Source organism: Astyanax mexicanus, chromosome 3 (genome assembly GCF_023375975.1).
Source record: "Astyanax mexicanus isolate ESR-SI-001 chromosome 3, AstMex3_surface, whole genome shotgun sequence".
NCBI classification, from domain to species: Eukaryota; Metazoa; Chordata; class Actinopteri; order Characiformes; family Acestrorhamphidae; genus Astyanax; species Astyanax mexicanus.
In genome coordinates this window covers 48,947,791-48,975,096 of record NC_064410.1, presented here as the reverse complement: position 1 = coordinate 48,975,096, position 27,306 = coordinate 48,947,791, and the positions used below count along the sequence as shown (strand labels likewise).

The window sequence follows — 27,306 nt, the reverse complement described above, 5'->3', positions numbered from 1 at the left end:
GTAATCAGATAATGAGAAAACTCCAAGTTTCATCGATTCTGGCAATAATCAGATTTTAATAATCAGCTAGTAAATTCACAGAACTTCTTTCTACATGTTTTAACACTTCATTTTATACCAATCTTTCCAAGAGGAAAAAAGTAAGGAGCATTTCTATTGGTCCACACAGCATGACTCAAATTTGACACAATGTACAGCACGCATTCAGATATTTTAAGTTGCACCCATTACTGACACAGATGTGTAAATACACACACAGCTTGTCCTGTACCTGTAGAAAGTTGAAGCCAATAGAATATGACTCTCTAGAGCGCTCTCTTGACATGACTAATGCTTTGGTCACTGAATGCAATCAAATTCTTACAGCAATGCTCCAAAATCTATTAAAAAAATAGTTTTGTCCATATAGTGTTTTTTTGTCAAAGCGAAAAACCTCAGAAAATAACTTTTTAGAACTTTTTGTAGGTCAGCAACGATTTATAAGTAATATAAGTAGACACACTATAAAGAAAAATCGCTACTGAAGCCCAAACAAGTGTACTACACCATGATCTCCTGCCTGGAGAATGTGCAACTAAACCATTTAACCAAACAGCCAATTACAGACGTCTCAAAACCTACTCTATCCTTAACAACTAGCCTATAAAAATGTTTTAAAAAGCTGTTTAGGAGCCAGGGCCTGCCCAAGTGCTGTCATCTTTGGGTAGTTTTCCCCTCATCAAGGATGGTAATTAATGCTGCAATCGACTGCACCTCTTATCTTTCCAACCTCCAAAGAAAAAGAAAAACGCCCCTCCTCAACTGGGAATTCCTACTCTACTCACAGTCACACCAGCAAAGGTAGTGATATACTACTTCTCCACCCAACCAGACTAGAGCAGACTAGAACTTATCTTCACACTCTTACTTTGTCTGTCTCTAGTTTCCTTGTCTGAGTCTTTTCTTTCTTTTGCTCTTTATTTAACCTTTGGTTAGCCTGTTAAAAATACTGCTTTCATGTGTCAAGCTGCTTAAGCTGGTTGCAAAAGTTAGATCCTGACCAGTATACTTGTTGTGTATGTTTTTGTGTGAAAGATAAGAGTTTTTTAACCACTCTGAACATCAAGGGTGCTTAGACTACTTGTAACTTGAATATCTAGGTCTTATGATGGGTTTTTCAGCAGGGCAACCTAACTATCGCAGCTTATCCCCAGCCATTGCCATTATTTGTTATTAGCTGTAGCCATTAGCCTACAACTGTGAGCACTGCTAAATACACAACAAGGGCCAGCACAGCCTGACACCAACACAAACCAGCAGATGATGTGCTTTAAAGCTGAAATGCAGGTCATATGCTGGTCAGCAGCACCAAAAATTCATATAAAACATAATACAAAAGAATATGTTAAAGATTAATAACATTTTCTTAATATTAATAGATTAATAAAATTAAACATGGGTATATCAGTCAACCAAAACCAAATTAGCAATAACTATTTACAACTGGTCACTGCTGTTTTTCAGTAAGGAGCACTTTTGTTTTTAGCATTAGCCTTTAGCTTTGTCCTGTCTTATTGAAGTCTACAGAAATGTGCTAGCTGTTGTTAGATGTAAACAGTAACAGCAGCACAACATAGAGCATATTGCTGCGAGTTCATTAGGACAGGGATCAGTGTATAAATGTGTGTGTAGTTTTTGATGTTTCTGGTTATTTCTCAGATAGCAAATGCTAATTTAATCCATGTCCATTATCCATATCTAGTGCATTAAAAGAACATTGATCTTTATGATTATTTACTTATGCACTTCAGTTTTAGGTTGATTTTAGGTTGAAGTTAAAGTTATAGCTTTATATTGTCGCTGTCCAATGAAAAACATCTCCAAAACTTTCATTGGAAATCAATGTAAAAACAGTCTATTTCAGGTAATTTTTAAGGTATTTTTATTGGTTCATTCATTAAGAAATTCTCACACAGTATAAGGGTCAGTTTGTCTGTTTAAATGATCTAGTAAACTAAAAATCCCCAAAAATGGAGATACTTGTTTTTCATTGGACAGCGACAATGTGGATTGTTATATTAAACTTTACTTACAATAAATATGTGTATCTCATTTTTGAGGGGCATTTGCGCCAACCTTTACAACCTTTAAATTAACATTGATTCAATGTCAGAATTTCAATACTACCCAACAACTATTATGCAATGTTAAAAAAGCTTTTTTAAGCACAACAATATTAAAGAGCAACTAAACTATTTTTTACATTAATAGTTGATATGTGTCAATTCAAAATATTAACATATACCATCCCTGCTTAAACATTAAAAACATCTTTCCAAACTGTCAACATTTCAAAATTAATTTTTAATGTTGTCAGTTCCACCTCTGCAGCACCCCTCTGGTTTAACTGTTCTAAAGGATTACGACTTTTATCTGATGACATATGATAATATACAAATCAGTTGATCAACGTTTTTGCCCCCTGATGACACCTCATATGAGAGGCATTTGAGTCTTGAGAAGGTAGTATATTGGAACAAGTTTGGGTGGTTTCCTAACACCTTATTGCACTTACATTCGGCTTGTCATTCAGTGTAATAGATATTATATTGTGTTATGTTATGTTAGCTTTAAAACAGAGCAGCACAGCCCACACTGCTCCCCTTCCTGCCCCACCTCTAAACCCAGACATCACTGCAGGGCCCCTCCCAAAGTACCCCTCCCATTTTGAGCATTTTCCAAGCTGAACTAAGGGTGAAGTCAATATTTAAAAGGTGAAACCAGTGGGGTGCAGTTACACTTTAAACAAAATGTACAGATACAAAATTACATCTATTACATCTGAGTAGTTTTACCTATCTATGCATCACCAGCTGAGGTGTAAAAACACCAATTCATTATAAGGTAGGTGAAAAAATGTTCACCCCACATGGGATCCTCTGATCACTGATCTCAGAGATTACACTGCCTGACTTGACTGTTCAGTAGCCGTGCATGTGGAGTTGGTTAATGTAAATCGGCCTCTGTGGCGGTGCAGTGGGACGGACTGCTGCGGAATGCGTAGCGCGCCTTCATCCCATCAAACTAGCGCTTCTATTGAACGTCTCGGCCGTGATGTCAAAGTTTTTTTTTTTTTTCAATTTTTTTTACTGGTAGTGATAGATCAAAGATTGTGCCCTTCAAATTTCCCGTTAAAACAGAGGTGGGGTGAGAGTGTGCGCGACGGTGGAAATATTAAACTTGAGGTTTGCCTCTGTGAGTTGGAGGGCGTCCAGCAGCAGAGCCAGGGCTCATGCCAGCGCCTGTCCGATCGCTGATAGATGGATGTTGACACCGAGTGCTTTTACTAAAGGCGAAAGGTATGGTGTGAAGCGGCACGGATAGATGAGAAAAAAAAACACATGCAGGACGAGATGCCGTCCATTAAGCGGCAGGAGGATGCGACCCAGTCTTTCATCCAGCCGTTTATTAGGCCAAGCTGCGCCGCTCCAGGCCTCCTATTTGGGATATGGAGCTCATTACGCAATCATGTGGGGGTGGGGGGTTGGGGGGGGCAGGTTTCGATGCTGATGTTCTTCACCAGGCCCCATCAATACAGATGAAAACAGGGCTGATAGAGTCAGAGGGGCTTTTCCATGCGGGGGTGTGAGAGATGGCAAAAGACAGAGAGGAGAGGAGACCCGTCAGACACAGGGCCACACATCCACAAGCACACATACTGTACGCCTCTGTTATGTGAGGCAATGCAGACACACATATATACACACGCATATACAGACACACACACATGCGCTCTATTCTCGCCCCCAGAAGCTGGGTGTTGAGCAGTCTGCAGACCACAACAGAGACAGAGAGCAGCGGAGGAGGCAGCAGAGATGCGGACATGAAAGAGGTCTCTAATGTGGCGCTGGCACGCCACCCCATGCAAGACACAAACACTGACTAGCCTTCCACCACAGCACACCAAGCCGGACAGCCAGCGCCTCTAAACCCACCAACATACTGATACACAGGAGTTCAGGACCACCTCAGCAGCATCTGCTCCACTGTAGGGTTCAGTCAGTCAAATCCATTAAACTAAATGGGACAAATTAAAAAATGCTATTGGTCACATTTACTTAATATAGTGCACTAAAATAGCCTGAAATGTTATAATTACTTAAATGCTAGTTGTTTCCACACAATACTGCCAACATACTGAGAAATCACAATATATTAATATAATTATTTTTGTTTTCCAAGATATCAACAATATAAATATAATAACAGTTTGTAAGGAATTACTTTGCTCCTGCCATCACTGCCAGTTCTATTCTAGACCAGTCTGCAAATTGGTCGGACAAAAACTGTAAAACACCCTGCAGAAATCTGGGATGATTATTTTTTTTATCAGAGTGATGACAGGAGTAAAGTACTTATTTTACAAACTGTTTGTATTTATATATAATAACATTGGGAAACAAAAATATACATTTATTCTAATTTCTCAGAATGTTGGCAGTATTTATTACAGTTTTGTAGAAACAACTATGGCCTTTAAATAAATGTTATATATTTCAGGACATTTTAGTGCACTATATTAAGTAAAGGTGAAAGATTTGGCCAATATTTCAAATCAATAGTTGTTTACGTATTTATTACATGACGGAAAAGGACCAGGCAATGCTTTTTATTTAGTTTTATTAGTTTTAAAGTTATAACGTTTTACCGTGAGGTCTAATCTCTCAGTAAGTTATACATTTGTTTATTGTCACTGACATTGGCACTGGCAGATATGTACATGTGTAATAATGTATATTGGCATTGAGATAGCGCAAAGGTATACAGTGGTATGGACTTCATTTATCATCTGAATTTATTTTTAAAAACTGTTGTGAAAAGATAATAATAAATATGCCACTTTTTTTGGTTAGCAAAATTAAGCAACTCCAAATGCCCAGTGTTGGTATGACAGTAAAACAATGCATGGCTTGTTAGCAAACTGCAATGTAGCTATCCAAACTAGTGGTTAGCATCTTGCAGTGTAGCTTTTGTATTTCTGTTACCTTCTGTTATATTCTAATATCTTTTGGAAAACAGTACTCATCAAATAAATCCACACCTGGTCACTGAATAGTGTTTATTCGTCTTTATCACGGTAAAGATTCTTCTCTCATCAGCTGCTGTGGCCGAACAGTGCCTTTGTGGTTACTAACCTGTCTGAGTGATATAAAGATCATATGACTGATACCAGTAACTGTAAACTATATCTGACTTTTCAGCCTTATAATAGTTTTCCTGATTTATATGGGTGGACTCACAGAGATAGCAATATGTCACATAGAAATAATTCTATCTCCTAAGTAGAGGTATATGTGACGATTCAGGCATAAACACAGATAAATGTGTTTTTTAAGTGTTTATGTAGATCTAGACAACAAATGTGTTATATTAACAGATAATGTCTAAATAAGATAAGATAACAGTTTATGTTATCTTAATTTATCTCACTTGATTTGTGTGCGTAGTTACAAGTGCAAATTTGTTGGCCTATAAGCTTACAACAAACAGTCAGAGTAAAGGGGAAATTTTATCAGGGCATTTGATTGATGACATTATGATTGATGATTGAAGAGCAAAGAACAATATTAAAGTGTCTAAAGTGGACCGATATCAATAATACTCTTCCTGCTAGACATGGTGAAGGCTGATGTGCAGTCCGTATGCCATGACTCACTCAATTCTAGACAACAAAAGCTCTCTCACCCAGTCTCAGTGACAGTGTTAAGACTTTCTTCTGAAATCAAATGAAGACAAGCTGTGGGGGGAGAGAACGTTTCCTCTCTGGGGTCCGTGCTCATCAAACGCATAAAGCAGAGCAGAGAGAGCGAGAAGAGCCAGGACTAAAGCCTGGAGGAGGCCAGGCTTTAATTGACTCTCAGTCACTCTTCCCCTCAGGCCTCCTGCAGCTGTGTGGCAATCTCAGCCTGAGAGCTCTCTGTGTGCCCTAGCCCATATCCACACACACACAGCGCCATAACTGCTGTCCATTCACTTACACTTAAACACAACTTTTAGTATATTCATATACTGATCATTTTAGAAGCAGACACTCTGAGATAATTGGTTTTAAATAATGTGCTTAGGAGCTTAAAACTTTGCACATGTATATATATATATGTATACATAACATAAATTGAATCTGGTGGTTGGTAATCAAACTTTCATAACAAGTGTATCTATAAAAAGTTCCAAAATTACTTATTAAAATATTTTAGAATGACTACCACTGTATACAACAATTTCACCCTTGTGTGGTGTTCGGGTCTGTGGGACCCGTTGTCATTTTTCATCAAATGATACTAAAAAAATATTTTTTCTAACTCAAACTCATTGGCATTGGCTCATTTTTTGTGAAAAACATATATCAAAACACATTTTTTCGATAAACACACACTGTACACCCCCCCCCCCCCCCCCCCCAACCATTTATATTACATACAGTGTGTTTGGCCAAGGGCTAATAAACATTGCTTCATTTGTAAATTTGAAACTAAACAAATTTTCTACTCATATCTTGAGTTTAATTAATTTTATTTTACATTTTATTAAAAAACTAATAAAAAAAAGAGTAGCACTTTTTGAAAGAAATGTAACATAAGAAAGGTAAAGGGCAAATATTAACTATGTAAGCTGTTTATATTGCTTGCAATGTAGGTGAAGCAAGCATGTGTAAAGCATTTTAATGTAAAATAGCTTAATTTTGCTGAATTAAAAACAAGTAACAAAGTAAACGAGAAACAAAAATATGAACACCACACAAGGGTTAAGATATAAAGTGATAACAATTAACTACACAATATATCCAAATGTTTGTGGACACCCATTTCAAAATATATATTTTTGTACTTACATTTATTGCTGCACACACCTTAGAAAAGTAGAAAAGTACTGCCAATAGAATTTGACTCTCTGAAGAACATAAACATAAACATGAATGCAATCAAATTCACACTCCGAAGCAAAAGGAGCGGTGATTTTTTTGATACCCCTGATTTTGAAGGAAACAATAAATGAACAGGTGTCCCACTACATCTGTTTATACACATATTCTTTAAATTATTATTTTTATGGCATATTTATGGCAGATTTCCTGTGATCAATGTGAAATAAAATTAATATGCAAGTTATGTTGTCATGGGAATAAGGACTGAACTTTGTGTCGACATGTCAGTTTAGTGGATTAGTAAACGTGATATATATATATATATATATATTGTTTGGTAAGTCTGGTAATTATTTTCTTCCTTTACTTAAAATTTTAGTTATTGCAAGAAATGATTTAGCCCAACCAAACTACAACAATTAGTAACAGAACAGAGAGGGAATATGAATGAATCACTGAGCGACAGTGGGTGAGTAACTTTACTAAAAGCAGAACAAATGTGCCATCAAACCACACCTATAAATCACTACACTCCTTATCTCTCTGCTGCACTTTTTGGAAGCTAATCTGAGGCTCTTCAGAAGTTTGACATGGTGGAACACAAAGCTTTGACTATTTACTGGAAGGGATAGATCAGCTTTGGGCTCGGCCTCTCCGTGCCCCTCTGCATCCTCATCCTCGTTTGTCATCATTACAGCGAAGGGCTCAGATCGATCCCGCTGTGTCATTTACAGCAGCGCTATCAACCTTTATCTGCTGGCCAAAGGCCACACAGCGCCGAGCGGCCCCTGCCTCTGAGACGCAGCAGCAGCGCTCTGGGGTCTGGAAATGTTCAGTGCGGCAGAGATAAACAAGCAGGCTCCTTTGAACACAGATAACGGCTCAGAACCTCCGCTAACGCATGCAGGAAATGCTCCAGATTGAGGGATTTAGACCTTGTCAGATTTAGACGGAATATTTTAGGCGACACGTAAGAAAGGGGAAAAACACAATCAGCACAGTCCAGGCTTATCATTACAAATCTTGCTATTTTAATTCCAGCATGTATTGTGTTTGTCAGTAGCCTATCTTCTTTAAATATATATACGGATACAACTCTCTTCAGGATTTTAAAATACTTTTAAATAACTGTTTTAATATAATGTATATTTCTAATTCAGTGACCAGAATCAAAATAAATAAATGTAAATGTAACTAAATGGACAGAAATATTGGGACACCTGTTCATTCATTGAAATAGAGGGTACTGTAAAAAAAAGTTTGTTCTGCGTTAATTGCTTTAAAAGTCATCTCTACTGCCCAGTAAGAGATTTCTAATACATTGTGGAGTATGATTATGTGTCAGGATGTTGGATGATCACCATGCCACCTCATTCCCATTTCTGTAAATCATCCCAAAAATATTGGATGGAACACAATCATTTCAGAGAACACAGTTCCACTGCTCCCCAGCTATTTTTATCTGATTTAGAGGAACGCATAGACGTGTTGTCTATAAACATTTGGACACATAAAGTACTTTTCAAGTCCAGTGGAGTAGTAATAAAGAAGTAATAAAAACCATTGAAATTAGCTTATTGTTTACTTTCTAACTATTTACCTATTTACTATTTTATGTTGACCCTGTTAACATAAAACACAAAAGTCATGGGATACCTGTGTAAGTTGTGAGGTTGGCCAGTGTGCTCATGGCAAGATGATGACGTGAATAATTAACCCTAATATCGAATTTCAAGTGAGGTTGGATAGATGAAGGAGACATTTTTTATTTCTAAAGTTGTGCGGCATTTAACATTCCTCAAGCCACAGTGTTAGTGTACCAGGAATACGTCAGAAAGGCATTACCACCCACAGTGGACAGTGCAGTGGGTGATCGTCACATGCAGTGTCTGACTAGAAAGGGATTCATGCAGAAATCATATCCACATTCAGAGCAGGAGCCTCCACACACACACAACCCGTGTTTATTAGTGCAGTGTTCATTAGCTTTAGCAAAAGTCATGAGATAGGATATTATTTCCTGTCCTATGACATTTGGTCTTCCCTTCCTGATCAATAAAGTATCTGTTTGTCTGTCTGTTTGTCTATCTATCTGCCATTTGAATGCTTAAAGGGCTCTTTGTCTGTTTAAAAGTAGGGATGCACCAAACATTAATCAACCAAAATTATTTGGCCAAAAATTAAAAAAAAAAAAAAATCACTTATAGTGTTTAGCTGAAAAATTGAAAAAATATATATATATTTAATTTATACTGAACAATTACGTTTTCTGAAAAAGCAAGAAAATCTAAACTAACGAACTAATGACATAAAAACTGAAAAACTGTGTTCTGTTTCTTTTTCAGCCAATAATTCTAATTTCTTTATATACAAAGAAAATCTCTTAAAATGATTTTTTTTAAAGAACTCTTTTTAAAATAACACTGAAAAAGATTCCACTATTATTATAAATCATTATAAGAATACATTTTTAGTCCTATATAGAGCTGTTTTTGCTTACAGCATGAGTAAAATGTTACATATTCAGCTCATTCCTCTCATGTATTACGATGGTAAACACAATACAGTGACGTGTGTTTTTAAGGCATGTAACAGCACTGCAAACTGGACCTTTAGTGCTACAATGAACTGCACTGTTGTCCTGAAGAAAACACTAATCTACTCAGACTAACAGTATTTTTCAGTATTTTACATTTTCAGACATTGCTCTGCTTATTTACTGGTGGAGTGATCAAAAACATATTTTTGGCTTATTTAGTTTTAATAATAGTTTTTTTTTACATCTAATATGTATTATAATTTCATGCATATGACTTCTTAGTGTAATTACGCTTCAGATACCAAAACCTAAGGATTAAACAATACACATATATATAGGGGTACTATATATATATATATATATATATATATATATATATATATACATACACATATATATATATATATATATATATACATATATATTTAAAAATTATATACTATTAAATATTATATACTATATAAATATTATAAAATATTTACACATTGTTTATTAACACATTACACTACTGAGAACCTAACTTAATGAATTAATTAATGAATTAATGCCATTTTGTATGGTTGATCACTTAAATTAAAATATTCATTAGTATGTATGTGTACACCACATTACTATCCAGTCCACCATATTCCATGTTCACACACTTGTAAAAAATACTTTTCTCTTTCCGATTTAAAAAACTGGCCTGTTGACAATCCTGATATGTCATTGGCCCAAATACTGACCCAAACTCAGATTAAAACAATTAGCTCTACAAAGAGTTTCTTCTCTTGCACAACCTTCTCCTTTAACTTAACCAAAGCTCTGAGCTGGTAATGAACCTACATTATGCAACGGGTCTGTGGCCCACAACCGTGGTGCCAGTGATGCTGGCCTGCTCCCAGAACCACATCTTTAAGAGAGCCATCATGCCACGCCATGCACAGGCCGGCCGCAGAGCATGATTAAACCTCATGACTTCAAACTTTCCAAACACTAGCCTGTCAAAATGAGCCCCTGAAGCAGAGCAATGAGCTAAACGCACTTTTCACCATGCCTGCATGCCTCATAGGAAAGGACACTGTCCTGAGCTTTTCGGGGAGGGGTGTTTAAGTGGTTTTTAGTAAATGTATGATGAATGTGTGAAGGGGTGATATCTCTATATTTCTATACACTATTTACAGTGCAAGAAAAGTTTATCTGGTGGAGGTTTTAATATTAAGGCTAAAGAATATAAGATCAGGCCTACACAATGGTTCTAGGTGGAATCAAACACTGTAGAACTGATTGAAGTTGACACAGTACAGCTTAAACCAGTTGGCAAAATAAGTTTATATATTTTTTATGTATGTATGAATAAACTATAACAAAAAAACATTTCTTAAATACAGATCACTCACAGCATGTCTCTCAGCTTCAGCCTGAGGACTTGGGCTGAATGTAGCATCTGCCATGTGCCAAGAGTGCACCCTGATGGTCATATGTGGTACTGTATGGCAACAGTAAATGTGGAGACATGTATATGTGTGTGTAATCCATTCAGCTAGCAACATGTGTTATTGGTGGTAGGGTCAAAACAATCTCTCTGTTTCTGTGTTACAGTATCCAGTGCAATTTTGCAATTTTCCTCGTGTCCAAGGACATAAGCACGATATTTCGGAATTACAGAGGAATCTGAAACTCGAACACTGCTGGGAATATATTGTCTTCGTTTCTCAGATCTAGCTGAATGGAGGTCTCTTCCATAGCTCTATAGTTTGCAGGCGTATGGGGTCGAGGCTAAAGGAGAGAAAAGGGAGAGCAGTAGTCATTAGGGGCCGAAAGCTCAGACCACCCAAGCCTGCTCTCGGCCTCAACTCGGCGTCAAACCAAGAAAGGGGTCTGGAGGAACATGGGAACACTGGAGCATCAGAAAGTTGACACACATCACACGTAAAAAGAGCAACTACGCACAGGAATGAAAATGTATTCCATTCGATTTCCAGCACACATCAGATGGCAAATGTTATTACAGTGGCTCCACGGACAGCGGCAACTTTTTCGCCAGAGAACAGTTCCATGTATCTTATTATGTGGATGGTATGAGAGGGAAAATTGCAATCATCTGGGTCCCACTTGGCGTGCTCCACCTACTGCGAAACACATAATTTCGTCTGATATCAGATTTTTTTCCCTCTCTCTTTTCGGTTAGACTGGCATCCTGCTTGGATGTGAACCATTTGGGGCCTGGGCCTCTTTCAGCATAAAAACTAAAACTAGAGCAGGATGAAGCAGTGAAATTCACACTCAACACTTTACAGTAAAGAGTCCACAGGGTATATAGGAAGGCTCTGATGCGACCAATTAATTCCGACATCGCGGATCAAAGAGAATGAACGTAACACTATATAAATCCAGAGGAACTCTTCCTCCACCCTCAGACAGGGGACAGGATCAGGCTCTGCGGTGCGAACGTGAGCGGGGGAATTTGGGCGCTAACCTTTAGCTTTGTGAACGCTGACACCCATGGCTTTTCTTTCGCATGAGAGAGCTGAAACAACACTGCAGAACCAAACGCTTCCATATGTGACCCAAGAGTACAGCTCAGCTGCAGTCCCAGATCCAGAGCCGGAGCCAGAGCCGGCACACTGCTGCTTCTCCAGCTGCCTACCAGAGATCCAGGCAATATTTATGAGGGTATATAATATGATGGCCTTGTCCTTCAAGCCTAATGCCCACAGATACCTGTCAGTCACATAGAAGGGAGGCCCGTTATGCAACCCCAGCCAATGAGATATTGGCCAAAGTTCCCCCAGCAAGCGTTTAACTGTCAAGCATGTAGTATGAGTTTTTTTATTGTTTCTAGTATTATATTTTTATTCATAGGTTGATCAAAAAGAAAAAGAAACCACTTTTAAGGAATTTTGTAGAGATGTAGTGTATGGGTGAAAATACTCATAACAAGCAACCTATCATAATATTTCATTTAAATAATGTGTGCTAAAAAGATAAAGCTATGGTAATAATTTAGTAATAAACTAACGATAATTTAGATATATATTATATAATAACTTTTTATGGTAATAATACAACTATTAAAATATATAAAATGGCAAAAATGAATCAATAATATAATAAATAAATATAATAAATAATAAAACGTACAGTTAAACATGTGTTTAAAAATACAGACTACTATATAAAAGCCTTAAAAAAATTATAGGCTAACTGTGTTTCTAGCTTTTAAGAACACTTATTATCTTAAACATTTTAAAACATTAAACATCTGTCCAAAGGTTTAGAAACAGATCAATTAAACCCCCCATTTTAATAAATTGAGTATAAACAGTTTTGTATGTATATTACTGTTTTTATCAGTAAATAAATGCTTATTGACCAGATAAATAATACTCTCAGGTGCCTGGAATACTGGATTTCTATTATAGGCCTACATAAATAACTGCATCATGGTTTACATGTCTAATTATTCATTAAATGATAGCAAAAATATTGTCCTGATTGAAAATCAGAATTAAAAGATAAAGTGTTTAAATTAAATTGACGCAACTTAAGATTTGTAAAGTTTTATAAAATGTTGTAAAGAATGTCATGCATTTTGTATTTTTTGCAGTGTGTATTGCATTTAAGTAAGAATATCTGTTACAGATAAACTCAAAAAAAATCAGTTAAGGTAAGAAATATTTGAAAAATATATATATTTGAATAAAAGAAGTAATTATTCTGTAATAAACTGTTTCTGTCGCTGTACATTACAACTAAACACTCTACACACTTTGTGGTTAAATATAAACCGTGAACTGAATTAATTAATTGAATCAATGTGTTGGGAGTTGCCTTTTCATAGTTTACACTTTTGTTTCTTAAGTACTTTGCTATGATCCGTGAAGTGCTCTCAGTCAATTTCCAATAATGCCTTACAGATTAGCAGTTAGTTACAACACTGCTTTCTGGTAATTATAAAAACATTAAGGTCCACCACAAGTTTCAATCTGAATAATCGTAAAAAAAAAATTCTCAGTGAATCACCACACACTCTCAGTGGAGACCTTGCAGCTAATGATGCAGAAATATGCCAGAGAGAAGCCACACACACACACACACACACACAGAAAGAAACAAAGAAAGAAATGGCTTCCTTGACCACGTGAACCCCTAACCTTATTTGTGGCGGATTCCAGTCTAAGTGCAAAACTGTATGACTGAGAGCCATTTGCGGTTCACTAACAGCAATTACTGCTACGGTATCACGTCGGCCCCTCAGCATCCCCCTCCAGCAGGACCGGCAGCTCCTCAGCCATGTTTTCACTGCGGCCCATTAAGGGGTTCGCAAAGCTCGGCTGAGCAGGACCGATTTCTGCGTCCTGGACCAGGCCAGCGGGCCGCTTTCTTCTGACACAGTTCCAGCTTTACTGAGGCCCGACCCGTCTGGGTACACAGGACCCTCAGCTGAAACAGTTCTTCATGCTGTTTTTTGTTTTATGTTTTTTTTTAGTTTACAGCTGTAACTGATAGTTATCTCCTGATGGAAATCAGAGGGAGAGGCCATGTCAGCGTTCTGCTCTACCCACAACTCCACTGGATATGGCCACACACTGTCTTCAGCCCCTCTAAAATCTAAACGCTGGTGAAAAGAGGTTCACTTAAGCTAGTTGGTTACCAGACTGCTAGTGTTTTATGTTCTATTTGAAGTTCAGTTTGTAACTTTTACTGAAACACAGTTTACAGTGTTCTTAGAATTGCTTAATGGTCATTTCTGCAATATTTTGGCAAATTAAGAAAATAGATGTGAAGAAAAGTATGCATAAGTTTTTAATTAAATGTTTTTTTCCAATACATTACATTTAAAATAAGAGCCATTCTGGAAACTAAATAATTTATGATCAGTGTAAAAATGTAAAACAATGATTTAACTGATTACAGGTAATTGAGTTGACTGAACTGAAGTTATTCTAACTAACATTTTTTTTAACAAGATATTTCTGAAATACTGTGTTTTTTTTTAAATTTGTAAGATTGTAACTATCTTTCCTTCTTGCTTGAGACTCTCTAATAACATTCATATTCTAAGATTTCTGTGTTGGGCTATAGTGTTGACAAAATATGAAACTATGACCTCCTGTCACTTGAATTAGACTGTTGCACGACCTGAGAGAAAAAAGGTACATTTACTCAGAATTGTGTTTTTTAAAGTAGTGTAACTTCACAGCTCATAAGTGGCACAACAGTCTAACTGCTTACTTGTCATAAGCAGTAATATATCTAAATATGACCCCACAGGTTGATCATCCATTTCATATGCATACAGTCTATGAGCAGAAAGCTGAATCTGTTACAGGATTAAAAGACAAATCTATCTTTTGATCTTTCTATTTAGCAGGTTTATTCTGTTATTTTGCAGTGAATTTTGCCTGTGAATGGAATGAATATTCTCTGCCAGTAGAATTAAAGGATCATCATTTTCCACAATGTGAAGAGCATACGCGTCAAAAACTAATGTACTCCCTCCAATCTATAATTTAATAAAACATCCAATACTAAATGTATCATCCTAACCCAGCCCAATTTAGCTTTGCTATTTTCACAAATATGTGGACATCTGGGAAGCTGACCCTGACAGGGCCTTCTGATGCTCTGTTCACTGGTTTAGTGATGTATCTCCAGTATCACCCAATCCCAGCAGTCCTCAAAAACTACAAGCCCATCCTTTCATATTAATTATATTGCCCAGTAAGCACTGGAGCCATGTTTATGGCGGCCAGTGCTGGTAGCTAATCTGATTGAGTGTGGACAATGCACACTAAGGAGAAAGTGATCTCTGAGCGCAACCATCGCACAGGAACCGAGACACAACTCACACTACTCATATTCATTACTGCAAAGATACGGCGGAAATGAAAAGATCATTGCATTAAATCTCCTAAACAGAGTCACACACACTAAGAGTGATGTAAGACAAAGCCCGTCACTTAAGAGGACTAGTTTTCTCAGGGAGTCAAAAGTTCAGATGGGTCATAACCCTGAGACCACTGACTCACAGCCACTGGTCATACTATACGCACTGTAGTCACCTCCACGCTTGTTAAACAGCAGCGGCCTGGTTTTAACTGCCTTCAGTGCACTGCAGTGCATTAGCTTTTAAACACCAAATTAACTTAAAGACCTCCTTGATATTGCATGGGTCATTTCCTGAATACTGTGCTTTTTGGCGTCTCATACCTTTCAAGACATTACTTCTTTTCGACTATTTATCATAATTATAAAACTTTTTACTGCACAAGCATCATATTGTTCCGGCATAATCACTTTCTATTTCTATTTTCACTTTTTATTTCCTATCACGAATGTGTCAACCTTGTCACAGTGAGCTGCACGAAAAAATTATAACAAAGATACATATTTTGGACAGCTTAAAGGACCATTAAGGATTATAGTAACTCATAACATGATTAGGATATATCATCAGATATTAAAGAAACATGCTGAGTTTAAGAACTGGCAGCTTTTGACAACATTGTTTCAGCCAGTTTTTTAACTGTGCAGTATGTCACAGAAATCTGTGTGGGATGTAGCATCTAAACCTACCCACTGCCGTTCCCCCAGTCCCATTTCCACACTTAGGTTGCCAGGGATTGCAAAAACACACAAACAGTGCGCTGCAGCCATGGAAACAGGCAAGCTGGTTATTTTTCTGCTGAACAGGTAATCACTGAGCTTCAGTAAGGTTGCTAAGCTGGGTAATTTACCACCACCACTAGCATAATCGAGACAGGCATATTAGCATATTAGACTCATCGTCACTTGCTATTGTGTGTCCATATGGCAACCTGAGTGAGCGTTGTGTCTGGAGAGGAGTGAATGGGGCACAATATTCAATACAATATCCAAAAAATTTGACTCCTAAGCCATTTTTCACACTTGCTTGCGTTTATTACTAATTATTCCTCTAAGCTTTATCTCAGCTATTTATGGAGACAAAAATGTAGAAAAATATTAAGTGAATATTATTATTGCTGAACATGTGTCTTCAGTTGCTTGGCTATAAAACATATAGATTAGTAAAGCTTGTGATGTCAGTGAGGTCCACTGTTACTTTTACTTAGATAAATAAATAATTAATATGTCGACATCTTGGAACTTTTTTATTGCATTTGTGTTATTTACCTTTTTACTGTAAATTAATTATTCAACTTAACCAGGCACTGCACTGCAGACATGGCAAAAATCCGCCCCTCACACTAAAGAAAACTGTATAAAATGTACAAAATACTATAAAATTGAAAGTGAAGATTTCTCTATATTGTAATAAGGTGTTCATTCAGAATAAATCTTAAAAAATATATTGTTACAAAGTGTGTATGCAATTTAAACAACTATGCTACAGACAAAAAATAAATGTTATGTTATTATTGAACCACATAAAAGTTGGACCTTCACAACTAAACACTGTCAGCCCAAGAATCTATTATTGGTAAAAACAGCACACTCCATAGATTTCCCACTGACCCAGAACTTCCACATGAATTGAGCTTGGAGGCCAGGAGTTTAACAAGGGTTAACTAAACAGTCCTGAGAGCCCATAAAACCTGCTCTTGTTGGATCCCTGCAGCTGAACACTGTGCAAAGAAGGGATCACTCATCGGTCATGACCACAGGTCAGTCTGCAGTCTGCCGATAAGACATACAGGCTGTGTACAGTTAAAGCTGTGCACTAATGTCCAACAATCAGCTGTGTCATGCTCTCTTTCTTCAAACTACAAATATCTATTACAAAATAAAGTGGAGTGGACAGAGTGAGGAAGTGCAGCCCTGAACCTGTTCAGTCTGGGCTCTGCAACCCTGAGGGCAAAGGAAGGCCAAGGGGTGAAGCTTTGATTCCACATTAGCCCTGCAGACCCTTAAGGAATAATCAGATATACTTAAAAAAGACTGATAAAGATAAACAAGGACAGAAATCGACAGTGAATAAAGGTACAGTGTGTAGAATTCAAGTAAACTCATATTACTGGAAATCTACTATACTACATGTCCTACATATGCATGACTACACTAAATATGTGTTAATAACAACTCTACATATATGCAGCTACTAAGGGCTTGTTACCTTAATCCAAAAATAAACTTTTATAGGCATTGCTTAAAAGCTCTATAAGGAGATGGTTTGAAACTGTGTAATATGAATATCGCCATGTTTTTCAGTAACTTCTATTATTATTATATAGTTATTCACTAAATACTAATAAAAAGTCAATAAATTAAAAGATGAAGATGTAAAAATTGCAAAGTGATCACTGTGCAACTTAAGTCTGTTAAGTTTCTATTTCACATTTTTATTTCTGCATTTTATGTTGGTCAGCACAACAGCCTCCAAAACATTAGTAAATGAGTAGTAGCTACAACTGATTAAACATTTGGTACAGTGTTTAGTCTGTGTTCCTTCCCTTTCAATGTGTTTACGGTTTATTCTAATTTTTCGCAGGGGGGCTCCACCTATCACATGGGGGAGAATGTCCTATTCCTTCTTCTTCTTCTCAGACTCCTGACTATAGAGGGCTGTGGATACAAACATACAATCTGCTGTTTCGGTTGCACCACCATAAAGCTATGAAACTAAGTAGATTTCTATATCCAAGGAAGAACAGAAAGGTATTTTTTTACTGTTTTTATAAGGTATAATTTTACAGCTCTAGAGTGGCCCTACAGTCTGCCAGCTCATCAATTGTGAGGAGAGTGTGAGTTTAAAACCCAGCAAGGCCACAGAACCCTATAGTCCAAAGCCTCCCAGTTTGGGGACATCATATTACAGGGGAAGTTCTTACAAGCAGATTTAAATAATCAGTAAATAAACTGATAAGGGAAGACACAAACTAAACATCTTACAAAATATTTAAACCAGGTGTGTCCAAAACGGCCCGTGGGCCATTTGCGGCCCGTTTCCTTTTTTGGAGCGTCCCGCGAGGTATTTTAGAAATAGAATTAAAGTTGGCCCGCTGTTAAGCAGGTTTTTATAATGTGAGATTCAAAGTTTGAACGCTAGGTGTCAGGAACGGGCCAAAGAGTCTAAAAGCGGAGAGAGTGCGCATTTCTAGCGCAGAAAACGGGGCAAAGAGTCTAAAAGTGGAGAGGGTGCGCATTTCTAGCGCAGAAAAATGGGCCAAAGAGTCAAAAAGTGTAGAGGGTGCGCATTTCTAGCGCAGAAAAACGGGCCAAAGAGTCTAAAAGCGGAGAGGGTGCGCATTTCTAGCGCAGAAAAACAGAGCAAAAGAGTCTAAAAGCGGAGAGGGTGTGCATTTCTATTATTTAAAGTGGTATATTTCATTATTTGTTTTATTACAGAGTGTGGCCCGTGACTTCAAATATATTTCTCCTTCTGGCCCCCAACAAAAAAAGTGTGGACACCCCTGATTTAAACAGTCACAGATGCAGCTCATTTACTAACATAGTTATGGCTCAACTTAAAATGTGATTTCAAACAAAATGAGGGGCAAAACTTAAACAATAGGAGTTTTTAAGCTGGTCTGTGCTTCTTGTTTTACAGTGTAGAAAGAAAAACTTGACTACTTCAGCATATCATGATTTCACGCCCAAAAACTACACAGAAATCAAAGTATCAACAGCCTGCAACTTGGCTAATGTCCATCCGCTATTCTTGGGAAACATTCAAACATGTACAAATGAGCGTGGTGAATAAAAGCACACAGCCTGCAGAGGGTGACCACTGTTTAGCAGGAGTCACTTCAGATATATCTGCACTTAATGAGTGTGAGAGCCTCCAGTTTCCTAGAGAACACTAGCACCTGGTTTTCTCTGGAATTTATGCAATGAATGAGAAAAAGACAGAGAGAGGGAAGGAGGAATCAGAGGCCAAAACATACAGACATTTAGGTTCACCAATCAGCAGAAGGAACTTCTAGAACAGGCTGAGAAAACAGAGTGAGAGTGGGAAGCAATCTGTAAGAAGGGAGCAGGTGGAGAAATGATACATTCAATATTCTTCATCTTTCTGTTTCTCTTTTTAACAGATCACCTCCACCCACTGTTACTTCTATTTTCTGGAAGTGTCTATAAGGCGGCTACTCAGACAGACAGATAGACACAGACAGACAGACACACAGAGAGACAGACAGTCAGACAGTCGTGTCACTCTAGCCAGCTGTGATACTTTGCTCCTGCATCTGGGCCAAAACAGATAGGAGGAAAAAACAAACAAACTGCAGCGAACAAGAGCATCGCTAAGGGCAACGGCCAATCAAAGGCCTGTCAGCGGTTGCACTTGCTGAATAAATGGCCCGCCTTGACAGGAAATTCCGCCAGCAATTTTAATTCTGATCAGGCTTCAAGGAAGTGGGAAGAATAAAAACACATCAGTCATAATGACAGGAAGTCTCCAATCACATGGCAAGCAGCTGTTGCCAACGCAGGGATCAAGCAGCCATGAGAAGATGGCGGGGATTCTGGCGCAAAGGGCAGGACGAAGAGAAAGGCGAGACGAGTGCGAGGCGAGCGAGAGAAGGTCTCGGCCCTGCAACTGCAGGAGGACACGTTTAGTGGAACTCCCACTTGAAGGGATATTGCTTACAGATCAGCCCTTCACAGGAAGAACAGCAGAGAGCAAACCTGTGCTTTGCATTATGTCTACCGACAATGTTATGCAAAACACCCAGCCAATGCTTGTTAAGGGGTACCATCCATATGGAGATGTTTAGGCCTTTTTTTCTTTGGCAAACCATCTGTGTTTTATACCAGGCCCGGCTCCCGAGTCTGGAGGATGCAATCAAATTAGCTGAGCGTTATGTGTGCTTCGCTCTAACAAGGTCATAAATTTGAAAATGTAATTGAAATATAATGCTTTAAATATGATTGGCTTCAGAAGCATAAATCAAGCATCTGCCGCGGTACATTAGGGCAGACTTGTGGAAACTGGTGTCGTCTGAGCACTAACCGCTAGCTGTACTCTGGTGAAAAATAAAGAAGACAACGACACAGCCTTTTCCAACACAAACCACCCACACATTAATACAACCTATATATATATATATATATATATATATATATATATATATATATATATATATATATATATGTTCTATTATACTATAATAAATTATATTAGACAAGCTAAAGTCGATTTGACATGGTACATTCAAATGGCAGAAATCAATCAAGCTTTATGAAGATAAGTGGTTCTCTTTAATAGATTAAATTTAATGCATAATTAATTGTACAGTAATGTTAATGACAGGAGCTTTACATAAATCCATGTGCAAACCTCTTGAGTAAAAGTAACAATGACAAAAAATATCCTTAAAGACAGAGAAACCAAACGGAATTGAGAATCAAAAAGGGAAAACCATGATCCTTGAAACCTGAAGATTTGGAACCAGCATCCCTTGGAGCAAAACCCAAGTAACTTGTGATCTGTACCCTGTGCCCAGGTAAAAAAAACACAAATATGGGGGAAAAAATCAAGTATTGAACCCATAAACCTGTCATTAATAACCCAGGTTTCAAACTCACAACCTTTTAAGCCATAGCCAAGGTATGGAACCATTAACCCTGTGAGCAATAACCTGTGTTTTATACTCACAACCCTCCACAATCCACAATCTTGTGAGCAATAGCCTGTGTATTGGACCAAAACCCTGTGAGTATAGTATCCATGACTCTGCCAACAATTATCCAGGTATCGAACCCACAACCCCGTGACAAATAATCCTGCAATATATAGCAACAACATATCACCTTTTTCTTACTTAGTCTTACATGTCCAAGGATTTCAGTACATTTATAGTTTTATACTGTTTCACCAATTGGCCTCTCAGCCTCAGCCTAACATTTTGTTAAATACAAATTCTATGTTCCATGGGTATACATTTTTAAAGGGATTGTCTAGGCCAGGGGTGTCCAAACTTTTTTTGTTGGGGGCCAGAAGGAGAAATATATTTTTAGTCACGGGCCACAGACTCTGTAATAAAACAAATAATGAAATATACCACTTTAAATAATACTTTTTTTCCTGATTATTTCATTTACACGCCATTTTACTTGACTAACTACCTTTATCTTTGACAGTATTGTGTAAACTAAGATTTTTCAAATTGATGTTTAATTTCATGATGTCTCTTAATATTAAACTCCTCAATTACGGCAACTTTTAGACTCTTTTGCCCCGTTTTTCTGCGCTAGAAATGCGCACCCTCTCCGCTTGTAGACTCTTTGGCCCGTTTCTGACACCTAGCGTTCAAACTTTGAATCTCACATTATAAAAACCTACCTAACAGCGGGCCAACTTTCATTCTATTCCTAAAATACCTCGCGGGCCGCTCCAAAAAAGGAAACGGGCCGCAAATGGCCCGCGGGCCGTAGTTTGGACACCCCTGGTCTAGGCAATTCAATATGTGTTATTTACAGTTAGCAGTCCTTAGGACATTCCTTAAGACATTAATAAAATAAAACCAAATCTTATCAAATCTTAGTACAGACCATCTCGACTGATACACACCGCACTCAAGACGATCTCTACAAAAACGTGAACGTAAAGCGATGGCTTTCCCCACGAGACGCAGACACAATTCCAGGTGATGTCCTGATGATAGAAGCCATCTTGAATTACCCCAACCTGCATCCACTTAATGACGTTCTCAATGCCCTCACTGTTTGCTATTCCAAGCAGAGCCACTGATGGGCAGGCATCTCTTTTCAAAGAGGCATTCCCCTGGCTTTCCTCTCAGGAAATGGAGGCCACTGCTGGTCAAATGAATCTTAATCTGACCAGGTTCGAGCTGCTCAATGAAACCCGACAGCTGAAATGACAGCCCACCTGACAGCCAGGAAAATCAAAAGCGCTTCTCTCGGAAAAACGCTTTTCGTCTCGAGGTCTGGGACGAGATGATTTATCGTGAAATCTTTATACAAACGATGAGCCTTATGTAGATATAAGCGTCAACAATTTAATAGGTGCGGGTGTACAGTAGCTGACAGGGGCAAACAGCACATGACACAGTGTTACAGCAAAAGCAGTTGACGTCAGTTATGAAGCAAAATGAAAAAACTATAAGTGCTACAGGCAGTACTGACAGCTGTAAGCTGTAAATGCAGCGGGTTACATAAGAACAGTGAGAGACAGAACTGAGTGTACCTTCAGACTGATGAGCTGCTAGAGGAGTCTGTGTCTCTTTACAGTACGAGACCACCTCCCTGGGCAGGAAATCAACCTGGGTGATCTTAGATGCTCCAAGCCTGTACATTCTGCGTCTGGAACACAAATACAATACACACGTGCATACATACACACACGTACATAGGCATACACACACATATAGTACACACACACACACACACACACACAATAACACATTATGTCATGAATTATGAACATTTTCTGTGTCTCAAACACTATATGTCCAAATGTTCACAATGGACACCCTCTTATAATGAATGCTGCTTTCAGCTGCTTCACATCGCATGCACTGCTGACCCAGATGTGCAAATGCACACACACACAGCTTGTGTAGTCTCTGTAGAGAAGTATTGCCAATAGATTAGGACTCCCCCAGTTCCATTAAGCAGTGGAGCAGTGGAACTGTGTTCTCTGGAATGATGGTGCTCCATTCAATCCATTGGAGATGAGTCGGTTGAGATGTCTAAGGGTTGGGTGCTGGTGATCTAAAATCCAGGCCTTAATGCAATCAAATCCTCACAACAATGCTACAAAATCTAGTACAGTGTTTTCCCTAGATATTAAAGACAGTTACTCCAACAAAAGCAGGATTACCGGTAATTCTTAATTTATATGTAGACATTCTATAATAAATATCCTTGATTTTGAAAAAAATAAAAAGTAAAAGAATGAGCAGGTGTCCCAATACATTTGTCCATATAGTGAATGTTCAATCAAAATAAAATAAAATAAGAGATTTTATAATAAGATATTAGACATTATAATAAAAACTGAATAAAGTGGTGCATAAATGTTACCAGATTCAAACAGTTGTGTTTTTCTTATTCCATATGACCACAATATATTACATCTATACATTATACAATTTTTTCAAAAGAAACAATATCAAAGACAAAGTTATGATGCAGTGATATTTCATTTCCACCAGTACACAGCCCTGCTGAATTACAGTCAGCTCCCTGCATTACTGTTTATATGGGGAAAGGTTTAGACAGCAGGCTTTGTGGAAGAGTGAAGAGCAGCAGTTCTAATTCTAGTGCTCATGTGCTGCACTCTGAGTGTCCCTGCACCTGTACCGGCAGCCTACATCAATCACTGCCACATACAGCCCCCGGCAAACAGCTGGAGAGTAACCAGCTGAAAGCACTTAAACCTGACAAACTTAAAAAGAGGGAGAATGAGAAGGAGGAGGGGGAGTAAAGACAGACAAAGAAAGAGAAATAAAAGGTCAGACCGGGAAAAGGTGAGAGACACCACAGTGAGTACTGACTGAGAGAAAGAGAGGGAGAGAAAGAGAGAAAAGGAAAACGAGAGAGAGAGAGAGTACAAAGAAAGAAAATGAGAGAACATCAGAAAGAGAAAAAGAAGGAGAGAGTCCAAGAAAGATTGAAGAGAACCAAAAAAGAGAACAAGAGAGAGAGAATTAAAAAGGCAAAATGAGAAATTGATAAAAAAAGACAAGAGTAAAAGATAGAGCGGTGACAATGCAAATGAAAATAAGACAGAGAAAAAGTTGGGGAGAGAGAAAAAGAGGAAAAATATGTAAGAGAAATGGACAGAGAAAGAGAGAAAGAAAAGGAAAGACACTGAAAAACAAAAAAAGAAAGTCAGGATAGTTCAAACGTGGAACAGAAAGAGAGAGAATTAAAAAGAGAAAAAAAGACTAAAACAGAAAGAAAAAGAGAGAGGGAGGAGGAATAAGTGAGAGTGAGAGAAGGCACAGCTGAATAGAGAAAATAAAGAGGAAGAGAGAGACACAGACAAAGAAAGGGAGATAAACCTTAAGAAACAGGCAAAGAAAGAGACAGAGAACAGAGATAAAGAGAGTACAAAACAGTGCAAAAACAGAAATAAATAGAAGGATAGAGAGAGAGACAGACAGAGAAAGAGAGAGAGAGAGATAATGAGACAAAAGTGATTGTGGAAAATACGGGGTTAATAAAAAGATTAAAAAATCTGAGATTATAGAGACACAGAGAGACACAAAGAGAGAGGGAGAAAATGGAGAAATAAAAAATGAGAGAAAATGAGAGGCAGTAAAGAAAAAAAAACGATGGTCAGAGAGAGAAAGTAAGAGAGAGAATGATACAAAAAGGACAGAGAAAATACTTTCTAAAAGACATAGAAAGACTTATAGGGAGAAAGAGGGAGCAATAATAAAAAAGAGAATGAGAGAAAATGAGAGGCAGTAAAGAAGAGAAACAAAGAGAGAGAGAGTGATATACAACTGATATAGAGAAATTAAAGTGGTAATAAAGAGGTAAAAAACTGAGAATAAAGAGACATAGAGCCATATATAGGGAGAAAGAGGGAGAAATAATAAAAAGAGAGAATGAGAGAAAATGAGCGGCAATAGAGAAGAGAAATAGATGGTCAGAGAGAGAGAGAGAAAAAGAGAGAAAGAGTGATAGAAAATTTATATAGAAACAATACAGGGTTGATAAAGAGATACAAATCTGAGAATAAAGAGACAGAGAAAGAGGGAGAAAGGAGGTGAAATAATAAAAAAGAGAGAGTGAGAGAAAATGAGAGGCAGCAGCATAGATAAACAGATGGTCAGAGAGAGAGAGAAAGTGAGAGAGAGATAATGAGAAAAAGTGATACTGAGAATAAAGAGAGATAGGGGGAGAAAGAGGGAGAAATAGTAAAAAAATAGAGCACGAGAGAAAATGAGAGGCAGTAGAGTAGAGGAACAGATGGTTAGAGAGAGGTGGGAGTCAGTACCCGAGCTCAGAGTCAGCCTGCAGCTGCAGAACAGAGGGGTCAGTGTCCCACTGCAGGGTCCTGGAGGGAGCAGCAGGGGGCGCGACGCACGGGCCAGGAGGGAGAGAACATGCGTGATTAGCCTCGCCATTAACACACACAGCACACACACACACACACACACACACTGTTACACACACTGATCCGCATGCAGGGCGGGAGAACAGTGAGAGACACAGGAATCACATCCGTTCACACAGAGGGGAACAGTACAGAATTATCACATATTCACATATTCATGATGTTCAGATATGAGGTGGTTTACAGGGTCTACAGGGTGGCTGAATGACTGCAGGGATCATATTAAACTGTCATTATTACATGAACATTATTCATTGGACATGTCTAGCCAGGTCCATAAGAATTTGGACAGTAACACAATTTATGTAATTTGGTCTCTGTACACCACCTTAATGGATGTGAAAAAAAAATGTGAATGGAATTCAGACTTTCATCTTTAATTTTAATGAGTTTAACAAAAATATTGCATTAACCACTTAAACTTGTCCTAGTTGTTCTCAGAACAAAGGACAGGTGTGGCCTCTTGCTTTATTATTTAATAAAAAAATTAAAGCAGCATTATGAGATTTCTTGCTCCTGGGGTCGTCCTATGGTGGAGAAGTGTAATTTGCATGTTACACATACATTTCTAAACTAGTTAAAATACACAAAACCTGCATATGGACCCAGGTGGCCACCAACATCAATAGACGTTAATTTCAGGTTGAATGTTGGTAATTTTACATCAGGATAACGTCTAATTCTGAAACTGTTATTAACGTAAAAATGACACATAATCTAGTTTTCAAGCATTTTATTTGAATGGAATATCATGAAAGGCCATTACAGTAGATGAACACAAAACTGTTCCTTAGGAAAACCTCCCTTCATGTCTAGTGAAGTCGAGAATAATCTGGCATGTCAAAATTCCAGAAGATTTTTTCTAAGAGATGGCTTTAGCATTTCATATATAGGGTTTAATTAACATGTTTAATAAGCATGTTAAACATGGTGGAGGCAGTGTTATGGCATGGGCAAGTAAGGAACTGGAACTAGATCATTATTTGGCATTTTATTAACTATTTATAGATGAAGCGGAATTAGTTCTTAAGTGTATGAAACTATTATTTTTCTCAGATTTAGTTCAATTCTGCAAATCAGATAGAATGGTGCTTCACAGTACAGATGGATACTGACCCAAATTCATACTGCAAAAGTAGACAAAGAGATTCTTAGGAAAAGAAATGGAATGTTTTGACACAGCGTAGTCTTCACCACAACATAATTGAGCTGTTTTTCACTTAATGAGAACAAAACTGAAGGAAGAAAGACACAAAAACAAGTCTCAAACATCAGTCTTTGACAAAGAAGTGACTGTGTAAGAATGGCTGTAGTCCCTAAACTGTAAATATAACATTAATACAGAAACCCTTAACAAATAAAATAACACAATGATTACAAATCATTCCAAATCCATTGGAAGGTGGTGTACGGAGATAAAATTAGGACAAATGTATCAATGTCCAAAGACTTGTGAACCTGACTGTAAATAAATCAGACTGAACTAAATGAAACATGTTTAGTATTGCTGTAATGAACATCTGTAGTAATCTGAAACACTGTCTGGTACATGAATATGATTATGATTGCATGAATTAAAGTCACAAAAAGAACAAAAGGCAGAGACTGTCATCTTTCACATTCCACTGCCACCACTGAAAGATGCACATACATGTATTTATATGCATTAATGGTAAAGGCATATTGCACATATATGAATTAAAGAGTTTCATATATGACAACAAACTATGAATGGGGGGTTATTTGGTTATATGTGTATATTACATACACACAGTTTAGAGATTAAGGAATTTGTCCCCCTACTTTGTAGCTACAGGAACATTAGATTTTGGAACAGTGCTGATAGGACTGGTTTCATTCAGC

General features: G+C 37.7%; 1 protein-coding gene across 2 annotated transcripts in view; it reads right to left on the bottom strand.

Annotated features, from left to right (window-relative positions):
- The window catches only part of LOC103027766 (cytoplasmic dynein 1 intermediate chain 1), a 97,864-nt gene that overhangs the window by 58,981 nt on the left and 11,577 nt on the right, over window positions 1–27,306 (bottom strand). For both annotated transcript variants that reach the window (XM_007259820.4, XM_049475416.1), the window contains exons 5-6: window positions 25,324–25,383; window positions 22,558–22,673 (exon numbers count right to left, since the gene is read on the bottom strand). In XM_007259820.4, coding sequence (XP_007259882.3) covers window positions 22,558–22,673; window positions 25,324–25,383 — 176 coding nt within the window. The remainder of the gene's footprint in view (window positions 1–22,557; window positions 22,674–25,323; window positions 25,384–27,306) is intronic.